We start from the raw sequence: 13,342 nt of genomic DNA on the forward strand, positions 1-13,342 counted from the left end.
GTTATTATTCCTTCGTATAGGTTGTTTCCTGGTTCTTCTCTGTTATTAGTTGTTTTTTTCCTTTATCTATTTTTTATTAATCTTTATTCTTTATGTTGTTGTATCCTTGGGTTAGTAATCAACCATGTTATTTTTTGCGCATTTAATTTGCAATTTTTCATTCATTATTAATTACAACTGGGCATATTATTTTTCATTCTTTATTCGTAACAGTTTAGTGTCCCTGCTTTTATGTAGAAGTTCCTTTTGCTTCTCGCCTGTCATTTCTTCTATGGTGAACTTATTTTCATCATTTACTATCTATGGTGATCCCTATAGTGTTAAGCCTGGTACAAAAAAAATGGAATAAAAACCAATTATACCAAAAAAGCAATAGAAGAAGCTTTTCATAAAATCGGAGGAAATGTGATATAACGAAGCTTCTAAATTTTACAAAATTCCGCATGTTTGACGGAGAAGAGAAGAAAATTGGTAGGTTTATTGCTTCAATAATGAAAGAAGAAGAAACGTTCCAAAATAATTTATGATTAATAAGCAACGTAGGTATACCAATAAATATATTATATTTTAGATTTATATGAAAAAATTACTTAGATAACAATAATAAGGGACTGTAGATATTTCAAGACAACATACCAGGATACGAGTGGGGAAAGTTATTTCTTGGGAGACGCCCCTTGCATGAGAAAGCAAAAGCAAAACCAGGAAAAATAATAGAGAAATCATATACAAACAGAAATAACTCCACAAAAATCAATAATGATATCAGATTAGGAATGAATTATATGGGCATTAATTAACGGAGCATTATTAACATGACTCAGTTTTTATTTATGGATAATGGAAGAATTGAGAAAAATCTGCGTTAAGTGTGACTATATTACCTTTCGCGTTTGAAAAGAAGACTAAATTTTAAAGACATGTGGTTTAGTTCACATAAATGATGATGATTTGTATATGAAATAGAAGGATTAATCCCCTGGCAATCATCTTGATGTGTATTATTAGTTTGTAATATAAAATAAATTTCTTCTTATAGGACGAGCACCTATAGTGCGTTGGCGAATTATCTTAAGGCCAGACGTCTGTCTTTTGCGGCATGCAAAAGCTCGCCAGAGTTATTTATGCTTGTCCACTTCTTTATATTCTCTAGAGGCGATATTCGTCTGCGACCTACTCCTCTCCTACCCCCAATCTTTCCTTGGATAATTAGTTGAGGGATTGCATAATTTTTTTCCTCTCAGAAAATGGCTCAGGTATCCAATTTTTCGTACCTTGATTAAGTTGAGTAACTCTCAGTATTTGCCCATCTTAAGACGTCCTCGTTTCTCATCCTATCTGTCCATGGTGTGCAGAATATTCTTCGCAAGGTTTACATTTCAAAGGTCTCCAACTTGATAATGGAGGATATTTTTAACGTCCATGTCTCCATGCTGTATAACAATATGCACCATACATAGCATTTAACTATCCTAACTATATATATATATATATATATATATATATATATATATATATATATATATATATATATATATATTATATATTATATTATATAATATATATATTATTTAACTATAATTTAATAATTGCTTGTCTTGCTTATTCTGTACGGCATTTTATTTCTTGTTGAGGGTTCCACTGGTCCATTCATCATCATTCTTAAGTATTTGAATATACTTACAGTTGTACTCTTAAATGCATTTAGTTTTTCCAGCATTTATTTTCAAGTCATATGTTTTTCCTACGGTATTTATTTTATTAAGTATCACCTGCATACCATGTTCGTTGTCTGTGATTATCGCGGTGTCGTCGGCGTAACGAATGTTACTGATAAGGTATCCGCTAACCTTTATACCACTCAGAGCCTTATAGTGCCACTGCAAAAACATTCTTCACATAGAGATTGAACAGCACAGGAGACAGAATACACCCCTGTCGCACTCCTCTTAAAATTTCAAATTCCTCTGTCTTCATTGATTACTTACTCGTGCTTTTTCATTCCAATAGAGATTCTTAGATCTTTCTCGCGAGTGTTACCGTTGTGTACAATTTTTATCATTGCATCTTTTTCATTATCATGCATTATATATGCATTGCATTTTTATCATTATCATTGCAGTGTTTTACGGTGTCAAACGCTTTTTCATAATCAAGAAATGTAATGAATATATCCCTTCGTTGGTCCATGCAGTTTTGTACAAGCGTATTTAAGTAGAAAGCTGCTTCATGTATAAAATAAATGAAATAAATTTACTTTTTAAAAAAGAAAAGTGAATACTTTATTTTGTAATGTGTTCCTTATTTAATAAAAAGTACTTAGGCAAATAAAATGACCGTAAGAGTCTGCTCAGACGAACAAGTTGACGTAACAACACAGCAAAGTTTTTGGGTATATACCTACGTATTTTTGATTTATGTGATTTATGTGTATTATGTATAGGTAGCTTTAAATAGGGGGCTGTAATTAATGTCCAGTATTATGCATCCTAGGATTAAACACAAAAATAGATAAAATAATAGAACAAAACAGAACTCCTCAAGAATGGAGATCAAGCATCCTTATACCGCTCTTCAAAAAGAGAGACAAATCGAACACGGAAAATTACAGAGGAATTAATTTATTAAACACAACACTAAAATTAACAACCAAAGTGATAACAAATAAATTGAAGGAAATTATAACACTAGAAGAAGAATAACATTTCGTGAGACAAAGGCATTTGACCGGGTCCAATTAAAAGACGTTATCCACTTACTATACACCTATCTAAGAGAGATACCTCTAGGAATAATCAAAACGATCGAAAATATCTACCAAAACAACACAATAAAAGTAAAAGTAGAAGAAGAACTAACCGATCCTATTGAAACTGGCAGTGGGATAAGACAGAGAGATTCCCTAAGTCCTCAATTGTTCAACCTGATTATGGATGAAATAATAAAAAAGTAAGAACTAAAAAAGGATACCAAATGGGAGAAAAACAACTTAAAATAATCTGCTATGCAGACGACGCTATACTACTCTCTCAAAGTGAAGATGAGTTACAACGTATGCTGCACCAATTTAATATAACCGCCAGAAAATTTAACATGTTACTTTCCCCAAAAAAGACAATGCATGTTTACAACAGCAAATTTACTAAGATGTAAATTGGAGCTGGAAGGTCAGATAATAGAACAACTGATGGAGTTTAAATATCTAGGCATCACATTATCTAGCTACGGAAAGCTCGAAACGGAAGTGGAAGATCAATTGAATAGAGCAAACAGAGCCACAGGCAGCCTGAATTAAACAATATGGAGAAATAAAAATATCGGGAAAAAAACGAAAGGCAGAATTTACAAAACCGTCATCAGACCAATAATGACATACGCAGCAAAAACAAGACCTGACACAGAGAGGACAAAAAGGATGTAAGCCGAATGACAACAAATAGTTGAGTAAAGACGGAAAGAGGCGGTTCCCCAATAGGAAGACGATCAGTTGGAAGACCACGAAAACGATAAAACGACAACTTACTCGAGGCACATTGAAAAACAGATAGAGTCATGTCTGTATAAAAAGAAGAAGAAGAAGAAGAAGGATTAAACACACAAATCCAAATAGTTTTATACAATAATCATATATACATATTCAAAGTTAGAGCCACTCATACATCATTTATGAAGAACGGTGATTAATAGAGAATTTAGAGCTTGGACAATGTCAAAATGACAACGTCTTTGTTCATAACTAGTTTTCAATTAGTTAAATTTTAAATTCAATTTGGTAGTAAATGCAACAATTTAAGTCCGTACGATTTTGATGAAAAGGTGAAAATGGGCGAGATATTGAATAAAAAAACAATTCCTATAAAACCAATATCGAGCTATTACGTGTACGTACGACCTCAAATATTACTTTTAGGAAAAAATTAAAGAGACCAAAGTTGTATAAAATATAATTCTCTTAATAATAAACGAGATAATTCGATAATTATGCTTCCCCTTCCAGTATTTTCCCCCTTAACACGCAAAACATCGACCGCACGAAAAAAATTGTTAAAAAGAAATTGTAGGAAATTGCATTTGCAATTGCAATATAAAAATAAAATTTTGGGTAGCTAGCCATGCAAGGTTAGACCTTTTTTTCGTCTAACACAGTGATACCCAACCGGGGGGCGATTTGAGATATTCAGGGGGCGATAGAGCGAAGGGGGCGATATGGGGGGCGACAGAGAAAAGAAGGCGATAAGGTCGTTTAGCATCCGGAGAACGGGAAATGGGTAATTGAGAAAAATAAGGAAAGAGAAAAAAAGTACAATACTTTCGATCAGATATCCATAGGATAATAAAAAGTAGATATATGTATACCAATGCAGGTAATAATAACACAAACATCTCGTCTAGTCACAGAGAGCTATGAATCATAATACAATTTTAATTCTATACATTATCGATTGTAGTATTCATAACTGGTGAAACCTGTCTAAGGGGGCGTTCGTGGGGAAAAGGTTGGGAACCGCTGGTCTAACACGACTGGACTATAATATCCTATGCTCTAATTAATATACTAACCTAATATTAATATGACATATCTTAATTTTCAAATCGACAACATAAGTTTGACTTAAACGTTTTGATTTAATTTGTATGAATTCAATGATGAGAAGTGTGCAGAGTCACGATTCAGATGTTTATTTGAAAGAAATATTCTATTTATTTTATCTGTGATACCTTTTGTTGATTTCGAATTGTTCTAAACTAATTTAAGGAACTTGTAGCCAGTTTTCCGGTAAGTAGTTGCCTCTTTTTTATTAATCACAAGTATTTCTCTTAGTGCTTTAATGAACTTCAGAAAATGGTCGGAAAATTTTTATTTTTCTTTTTTTACTTTATTTTTAAGGTAAGATAAAATTCCACGGCGAACTTTATTATAAAATCAATGTAAAATGTGAATAACTCTGTAGATATTTTCCAGACAGCCCAACTCAAGTCTATTGGTAAGTCATCGTTTCCGAGAAATATTCATCACCCATGTATTCATGTATTATTTCGCCCGATGTCGACGCGGACCAGACTAGAGGACGCCAACAGCAGCCGTCGCGGCGCCTTGAACTGTTCAGACTTCAGACAACCCCTGTCAACCTGTTGCTACTTGCCGTAAGCCCGACATAGGGTTAAAGACCTAATTTTAAACTCGATTTCCAAGCGTGCAAGTCAAAGAGACTCTGGTGTTTCAGAATTGCTCATTTCTCCATGTCGGTGGATTATTTTGAATTGAACTAGAGGTCTTTATAAGGTGCTTAAAAATACTTTTGAAGGGGATGTGTTTTATGGGGTTTACTACAGATAATTTTTATTTAAAATGGTGTTTACCAATAATACAAGAAACATTTGAGCCAAATAAAGCGATAATTCTACAAAGCGGAAATAATTGAAGTACAGTAATAATTACAAATATAAAAAAAGGAAAAAAAATAAAACTAACTAAATGAACGACATTGCAAGAGAAAACTGCAAAATGCACCTTAGTCATTCTTAATACCAATAGAAAGATTATTAATTTTACTGTTACAAAAATAGTAACTAAATAAAGGTACTAGTAAAGTTAGAGGAGTAAAAAATGCATATTTTACGAGCATAATTTTTTTGAAGTGTAGCTTCTATACTGACGTATTACTTTTTAAAGTAATACAAAGTTACTATTATACTACTTAAATAGTATTTAAATTGTATTACAATTTAAAGTAAAATGCTGAGAAGAGCGTTACGGAACTGGCGCCACGAGAAGGCGTCACGGGTAGCGTTACGAAATAGCGGTTCTTTATATCGATTCACTACTGTCGATCAATTCGTTTCTAGTCATCATATATCTATTCTAAGTAGATTTAAATTCAAAACAGCGTAAAAAATAACTAAAAAAATACAGACATTGAATGAGAAGTAAAAAATTTCAAAAATATCATCATCAACCTGTATGCGTCCAATGCTGGACATAGGTCTCCCTCAGCTCTTTCCATATGTCTCTGTCTTGTGCGGCTTGTGGTCAGTTATTGCTAACACGCTTTAGGTCGTCAGTCCATTTGGTTGGTTGGCGTCCTCTGCTCCGTATTGCTTCTTGTCTTGGTCTTCACAGATGAGAATCTTATTCACTACCTTTTAATGTGAGTGTTAATGTTTCCGCTCCATAATGAGTACACACATTGATCAAAGATTTTCCTTTTGAGGCATATAAGTAGATCCGATTTAAATACATAGTTTAATTTACCAAACACTGCCCAGGCTAATCCTATATGCGACGTGGGAGCTCAGATGTCTAGTTATCTCTGCCCAACTGAATTTCATATCCCAAGTACTTATACAAGTAGTCTGCACAATATCCCTTCTATTAACAGCAATATTTCGATTTAACACCAGATTAGTCATTATTTGCGTCTTGTTCATATTAATCTTTAGTCCGACCTCAAAGGAAGCGTGATATAATTTTTCTAACATTATTATTGCATCATCCATACGATCGGCTATAAGGACGATGTCATTTGCAAATCTCAAATGACTTAGCTTCTCTCCACTTATGTTGATACCATGTTCGTTCAGATGTGCCTTCTTACAAGTATGTTCTAAAAGCGTTGTGATAGCTTTGGAGAGACGGTGTATCCTTGCCGTACTCATCGCTGTATACAGAATTTATTTGTTTCTTGTTCAGATAGTCTTACGCTAGCTGTGGCATTTTGGTAAATATATTTGATTATGTTATTGCAGCAATGGTCTATTCGGCATTCCGTCAATGCTTTTATCATTTTCTGATGGCTTACGGTATCGAATGCTTTCTCGTAGTCAACAAATATCAGTGCCAATGGTTTGTTGTATTCTGCAGACTTCTCTATCAGGTTCTTTATCACTAGTAAGTTAGTTCTTAGTTAGTTAGTTAAGTAGTTCTTTAGTTTAGTAATCTAAATCCAGCTGTTCTCTAGGCTAATAGAAGTCTAATTTAGCGTCCAGTCTTTTTTTGATAATTTTTGTGAAAAGTTTATATATGTGTGAAAGCAAACTGATAGGAGGGTAGTTTTTTAGATCTGTTATGTCTCCTTGCTTGTGTAATAAAGTAATGACTGCATTATTCCATCGAGAAGGAGTTTTTCCTTGGTAGATGCATTTGGTGAAAAACTTGGCCAAAGCCTGGATAATTTTATTTCCACCTAGTTTGATCGCTTCGATCACTACTCGGTCATTGCCAGGGGATTTGTTATTTTTCATTTCTAAAAGTGCCGTTTTAATTTCGTACGTAGGTATTTCTGGCATTAATTCTGATCCATGGTTTGTGATTTTGGGCAGGGGCTGATCTTGCCTTTCGTCGGTGCTCTCATACATTTCGCGATAAATTCAATGACCTCAATGATTTTGGTTCTATCAGTAGTAACGTTTCCATCTTTGTTTTTTATTTTGTACATATTTTTGTTGACTATGTTTTTCGTATTTCGCCTTAAAACTTTTAAACTTTTGTTTTCTTAAATTATTTTAGTTATTTCTCTTGTATTATTTTCTCTTTATTTAATTTCTTCATTGTTGTATAGTTGGAGCCGTAGTTTTCCGTCAACTGCCTTCTTTTACCTAGCTTTACCTTTTAGCTCTTTGGTATTTTGGCTTAGATTTTTTTATGGGTCAGAACGATCGGGCAGTACTCCCTTTTTCTATTTTCGTTTATTTTTCTAATTTACGTTTCTTTTAGAGCCTTTGTTATGCCATTATTTGCTTGCCATCTACATATTCTATTTCATCTTGTAAGTCTTGTATATGTCTGGTTAGTGTATCTTCTGGTTAGTTTAACTAAAACCCCAAAAGTTAAAAAATATATCTGTCAATAAAAGATTTGTCATAAATGTCATCCAATTAATGCCAATATAGAATCATCTCTTTACATTTATTGTGACACTTTTTCTTTCAAAGTAATTTCATATAAATACAATTATTATTTTTAAACATGTGATTTTGTGTATATAATAATCAAATTTGCAATCAAATGATATTTATTTATATTTTATTATAATTTAATACTTCGTCTGAATTTGACAGGTCTGTCAGACGTGAATAACGTATGCTTTGTTAATACGTTAGCAGGTGGCGTTAGGAGCAAACATAATAATTTATTGAAGTATTTTAATATAATATAATTTGTTTAAAATACTAATAATAAATAAATATTAAAATTAATTTATTTAATTTTTGAAAATACAGAGATCATGTAACGCCTACTATATCATCTATTTTTTTAATATTATTTTTTCTTCGAGTTAAACTTATTAAATTTCGACAATTGTTACCAATCGAGTCCTTTCGTGACAGATATTCAGATATTCTTTTAATTTTGTACTTCTCATTTAATGTCTACGCTGATGACGCCATCTTGTGGCGCTAGTTCCGTGACGCTCACTTCAGCATTTTACTGTACACAAAAAGTAATACAAAGCCAGTATAAAAGCTTCGCTTAAAAAATCGATTTTTGTTACCAATTTTTGCATGTCAAAATTCATTTTTTGACTTTTTTTTCCAAGAATTGGTTAATAATAATTGTCTTGTAAGGGCACATTCTTTAAATAATCCCGTTGGAATTATTGCTTCTTACGTGCTAATCCTGACAATTAGTGTCCGTCATCGGACACCTTTTTTGAGACATTAATGAGACGACCTCTACAAAATTCTCTAGCGCCCTTTTTTAGTTCATAAGAACTAAAAAAATTCAAAGATAAGTTAATATTTTAATACCATGTTCGATTCTAATATTTAACATCTAATATTCTAACATCGATAAAGACATGAGATATATGGGAATACGTGCTTGGCGGAGAAAGGCGATGGATAGGTACGAGTGGAGAGAAATTCTTGAGGAGGCTAGATGGCTCTCTCCATATTGCATTACGTCATACTATCTCGCTCTTGTTGCTGGTGATATCTATTCCGTAATTACTATTTCCTCATTATATGCCGATATAATATTATTATTACAAGTAATTGTTTAGTAGTCATTACTACAAGTTATGTACAATAATACTAGTATGCAATTAGGAAACAGGAGCAAGCATATTTATCGAGAAAGAAATTAAATCAAAAACAGTTTCCATATCAAAATATCGTATGAGTATGTTTTTATAAAAATATTTGTTAGTCACCAATTTACACACTTGTGATAAAGCAAAATGTTTTTCACAAAAATATCGACTGTTTTCGTTAGATAAAAATAAAAATAAATTCAGAACATGACTTACCACTCCACCTCCTACAGAGTGAACTAGGATGGATTTTCCCTGAGTTAAACCAGAAAGCTCGAACAATAAAATATAGGCCACCGTATAATTCATTGTAATGGTAACAGCATCCAAGTGGGACACATCCTTAGGTAGTTTGTACACATATTTTGCGGGAACCGATACTAATTCGGCCCATGCCCTGTATTCCGGTAAAGCAACAACTTGATCACCAATCTGTAAAATATATGTAAAAATAAATCACAGTCAACAACACCTTGAATGGTAATTTATTTTATTATTTTTTTTAGGTATAGATGTAGAGTATAAACGTGTTAACAAAATTTGGCGAAAATAAGAACATTTTAATGCCAAATTAAAGAGTATTTAACAACAGCCAGAAAAAATAATAGAATTTAATCTAAAACTAAATTAATTTAAAGAAATATGCAGTTGATGTCAAAAGCAAACATAAAAACACAGTATAACAGACTAACATATTGATAAAATGGATAATCGAATAAAATGAGATAAAAGAGATACATGAGACATCAAGAAGTGAAAATAATTTATACAAAATACATAAATTTAACCCATAATATGGCTCGATCGAGTACTAGTGTCTAAGACCATAAATTAATCAAATTTAAATAAACATTATTTACTCAATTTAATCAAAAAGGCTTAGGGTTGAGCTTCTTTGTGATTAATGGGTTTAGTTTCAAGGTCTAATTGTATTTTAAAGTTATACTTAGTACTGGCTGTTTCCAAAATGTTCAACTTTTTGTTTTTGTTATATTTCTTGTCTGAATAGAGTGGAATAAATGGTAAATACTTACAGCAAAATCTTCCACTCCTTCACCAACTTGTTCAATTTCCCCTGCACATTCGAAACCTAAAATAAAAGGACATTTGGGAGGAGAATCGATGGCTCCTTGGCGTACCATTAAATCTTGGAAATTCAAACCGCTGAAACAGAAATATTACTATATAGTTTAAAACATTATTTCTCATTTGATTATTTATATACTAAAGTTATAATATCAACTACCAAGATATATATATATATATATATATATATATATATATATATATATATATATATTGTTATTATGGTTTAAATTTATTAAAATCTAATAAAAAATTAAATTCACCGACCGGTAAAGTCGTTTCACCCTATAAATAGGAATATTAGATTTGTAAGATTCAAATATTTAATAAACTAATACAGAAGTAAAAAATTTCAAAATTTGTATATTGGTTTAAAAACATTTAATATTATTGGTGTAAACAAAGACCAACTAGTTGGTCTGTGTCGTTTTAACTGACAAAAACCACGTGTTCAAGTCGAGCAAGGAAGCATGTTGCTCTTTAAGTATTAACATTTAGAACCATAGTCATCGACCTAGGGTCGCATTATATTTTATATTGTAATATGTAAACCATATATTGATGTCTCCACTGCAATTTTAGTGTTAGCTACATGTACTAAAAGAATGCACTGAGGATGATCTGAGCTAGATCGAAAACGTTATGCATCTCTAATTTTTGGACGAAACTTTTAACAAGTTTTAATTAAATGTTTTTATACCAATATACAAAGTTTGAAGTTTTTTACTTCTGTATTAGTTTTTTAACTATGGTATACAGCCAACTACTGGGATTTTCCCATTAATTTTATTCAAATATTTGAATAAGTAATGGCTTTTCTAATTTAGTAGAAAGCAGGCAGATAGAACAGATATTTGAACGATAATATATGATAACAATAGAGGCCTTCTCATAAACGATTAATGTTAATAGCCCAAAGATAGCAATTTTAGAATATTTATAGAGGTATAATTCTTTTGTTTAAAAAGAAATTGGACAGAATTAGAAAGTTTCGTGGTCAGGGATAAGTATACAATATCCGAAGTACTATTGGCTGTATTGTCTCTAGAAACTTGGAAACAAAGAAAAGATCTTATTTATGTAAAATTTGAAAACACCAAGGTTATGTGATATAATAGCATTGAGCTTATGGTTGACAAAAAAAAATTCTAAGGAAAATATATGGAGGAGCCCAAGAACAGGGTTTGTGGCGTAGGCGCTACAACTTTAAGTTATACAGAAGTTTTGGGGAACCTGACAATGCAAAATATATTAAATTAGCACGCCTTCGATGGATAGGACATGTAATTAAGCGAGATGAAGATGCAACGATCAGAAAAATTTTAGACTGAAGAGGACCAGTGGGAAGACGAGCCAGAGGAAAACCAAAACTTAGGTATCAAGATAACATAGAGAATGATCTAAAATACATCTGAGTTAAAGCATGGAGAAGAGTTGTCAGAGACAGGGGCGAATAGAAGATTGTTCTGAAGAAGGCTTTGGCTCATAACGAGCTGTAATGCCACTGATGATGATTATGTTTGACAAGTCACAGAATTTGATTGGTCGAAAGGGATGTCGTATGTAGGATGTGTGTGTTTGATTGGTGAAAAGGAGGGATTGAAGTAAATGAAATCATGTTTTGCTCGAGAACAAGAAGATTACTGTGATTAGAACGTCGGAAGAAGCAAGTTGGTTTTGTTTGATATCCTGCAGTGAAAGTTAGCAAAGTTCTTATTAAATAATAATTGTGAAAGGTGTTTTGTGTCTGTGGAACGAGCCCCAAGGATTGGTAGCAGTGGACAACGAAAGTACGTCCTGTAATAAACAAACAGGTGTATAGTATATTTGGTACTAGTCGATTAAGTGAAAATCCTTTATACTAGAAAGAAATTGGGTTCCTGTGAGATAGGAGTTTGGTCCAGGAGCTTTTGAAGAGACTGTTTGATAGTGTGTGCGAGAGACGTTGACAAGCAGAGGAGATAGCAGGCGTGTGTAGAGCAACTGAGAGTACGAGCAAAAGGTGGGCAGATCACAGTCGTAGGAAGAAAAGGAGAAAGTAGAGAATTTCTTGGAAATAAAAGGTTAGTTTGCCATATAATCAACAAAAACTTTCAACCACGATCATAACTAGATCATAATTAATTTGGTTTTTTAATATTTTATTCAGTGATTTCATTTCACAATACATATAATCTTACAATTCAGATATAAAAAAATTAAAAGAAGTAATATTTCTTCAAAGAAAATTCTTTGTCTTGATTTAATTTAAAAAAGAAAACACAGAGAAAAGATCTTTATTTGAATGCAAGTCCAAACAATTATTGAAACTTTTTATAAGAATTTTAATGAATTTCTAATATTTCTAACTTTAATAATTGTTTTTATTCTTTTTTAATAAAATATTTAATAGTTTAGTATCATAAAATTATTTGGTTTATTTTCCTATTGTCCATCCTTTCCTCAAAGACAACTGTTTAAATAATACTTTGAATCCACTTATAATTAACGATATCTGAGATCTGAGATCAATTAAACATATAAAAAAATGTCCAAATTTGCAAATCATAATATATATATATATATATATATATAGGAAAAAATATTTAATGTCTGTGATGTTTTTGATGGCATACTAAAAGCAGGACTGATCTCCAAATAGATATTTAATTAAGATTTAAACATAATATGTAATGTTTTTATATGGTCCTTTATAAAAAGTTTCATTAATTCATCACCAATTCATGGCATGAAACACGGAAATGTTGCAAAAAAGTGTTGTTTTGTTTGTTGCAGACTTGCAATGAAGAGTTACTATGTGTTTAGACTGCAATGGACATTTTCAAAATTTTGTGGTTAAATGATAGTTCGTTTCTATTTTTAGCATATAATCTTTCGACTGTAACATTTGTATAGATAAACTGAGATTAAAAAAATATTTTATTAGACCAGAATTAATTTTTTAAGTCACATTCTAATATAAAATTACCAACTTATATATTCTACACAGCATGTTTAATAAAATTCACATAAAATAACAGCACAGAACTTTTTAATATCCACCTCACACAGCATCTAAAGAGCTATTCTTAAGTCCATAATTTTGCAGAGAGAACATTGTAAATGCAACAAGAGTAGAAATATAAAAGAACCCTTTAGAAATTTAAACTAACAGAGAAATACTTATATTTTTAAAACAAATAATTCTGCTGTTTTTCATACGGGATTCTAAGGAAGAATAAATT

At 31.7% G+C, this 13,342-nt stretch overlaps 1 protein-coding gene across 1 annotated transcript in view; it reads right to left on the bottom strand.

Moving 5' to 3' along the window:
* LOC140443658 (synaptic vesicle membrane protein VAT-1 homolog-like) overlaps positions 1-13,342 on the bottom strand; it is a 139,330-nt gene that overhangs the window by 68,288 nt on the left and 57,700 nt on the right. Inside the window, exons 2-3 of the mRNA XM_072535026.1 lie at positions 10,067-10,196; positions 9,249-9,464 (exon numbers count right to left, since the gene is read on the bottom strand). Of these exons, the coding sequence (XP_072391127.1) occupies positions 9,249-9,464; positions 10,067-10,196 (346 nt within the window). The remainder of the gene's footprint in view (positions 1-9,248; positions 9,465-10,066; positions 10,197-13,342) is intronic.

Source organism: Diabrotica undecimpunctata, chromosome 6, assembly GCF_040954645.1.
Source record: "Diabrotica undecimpunctata isolate CICGRU chromosome 6, icDiaUnde3, whole genome shotgun sequence".
NCBI classification, from domain to species: Eukaryota; Metazoa; Arthropoda; class Insecta; order Coleoptera; family Chrysomelidae; genus Diabrotica; species Diabrotica undecimpunctata.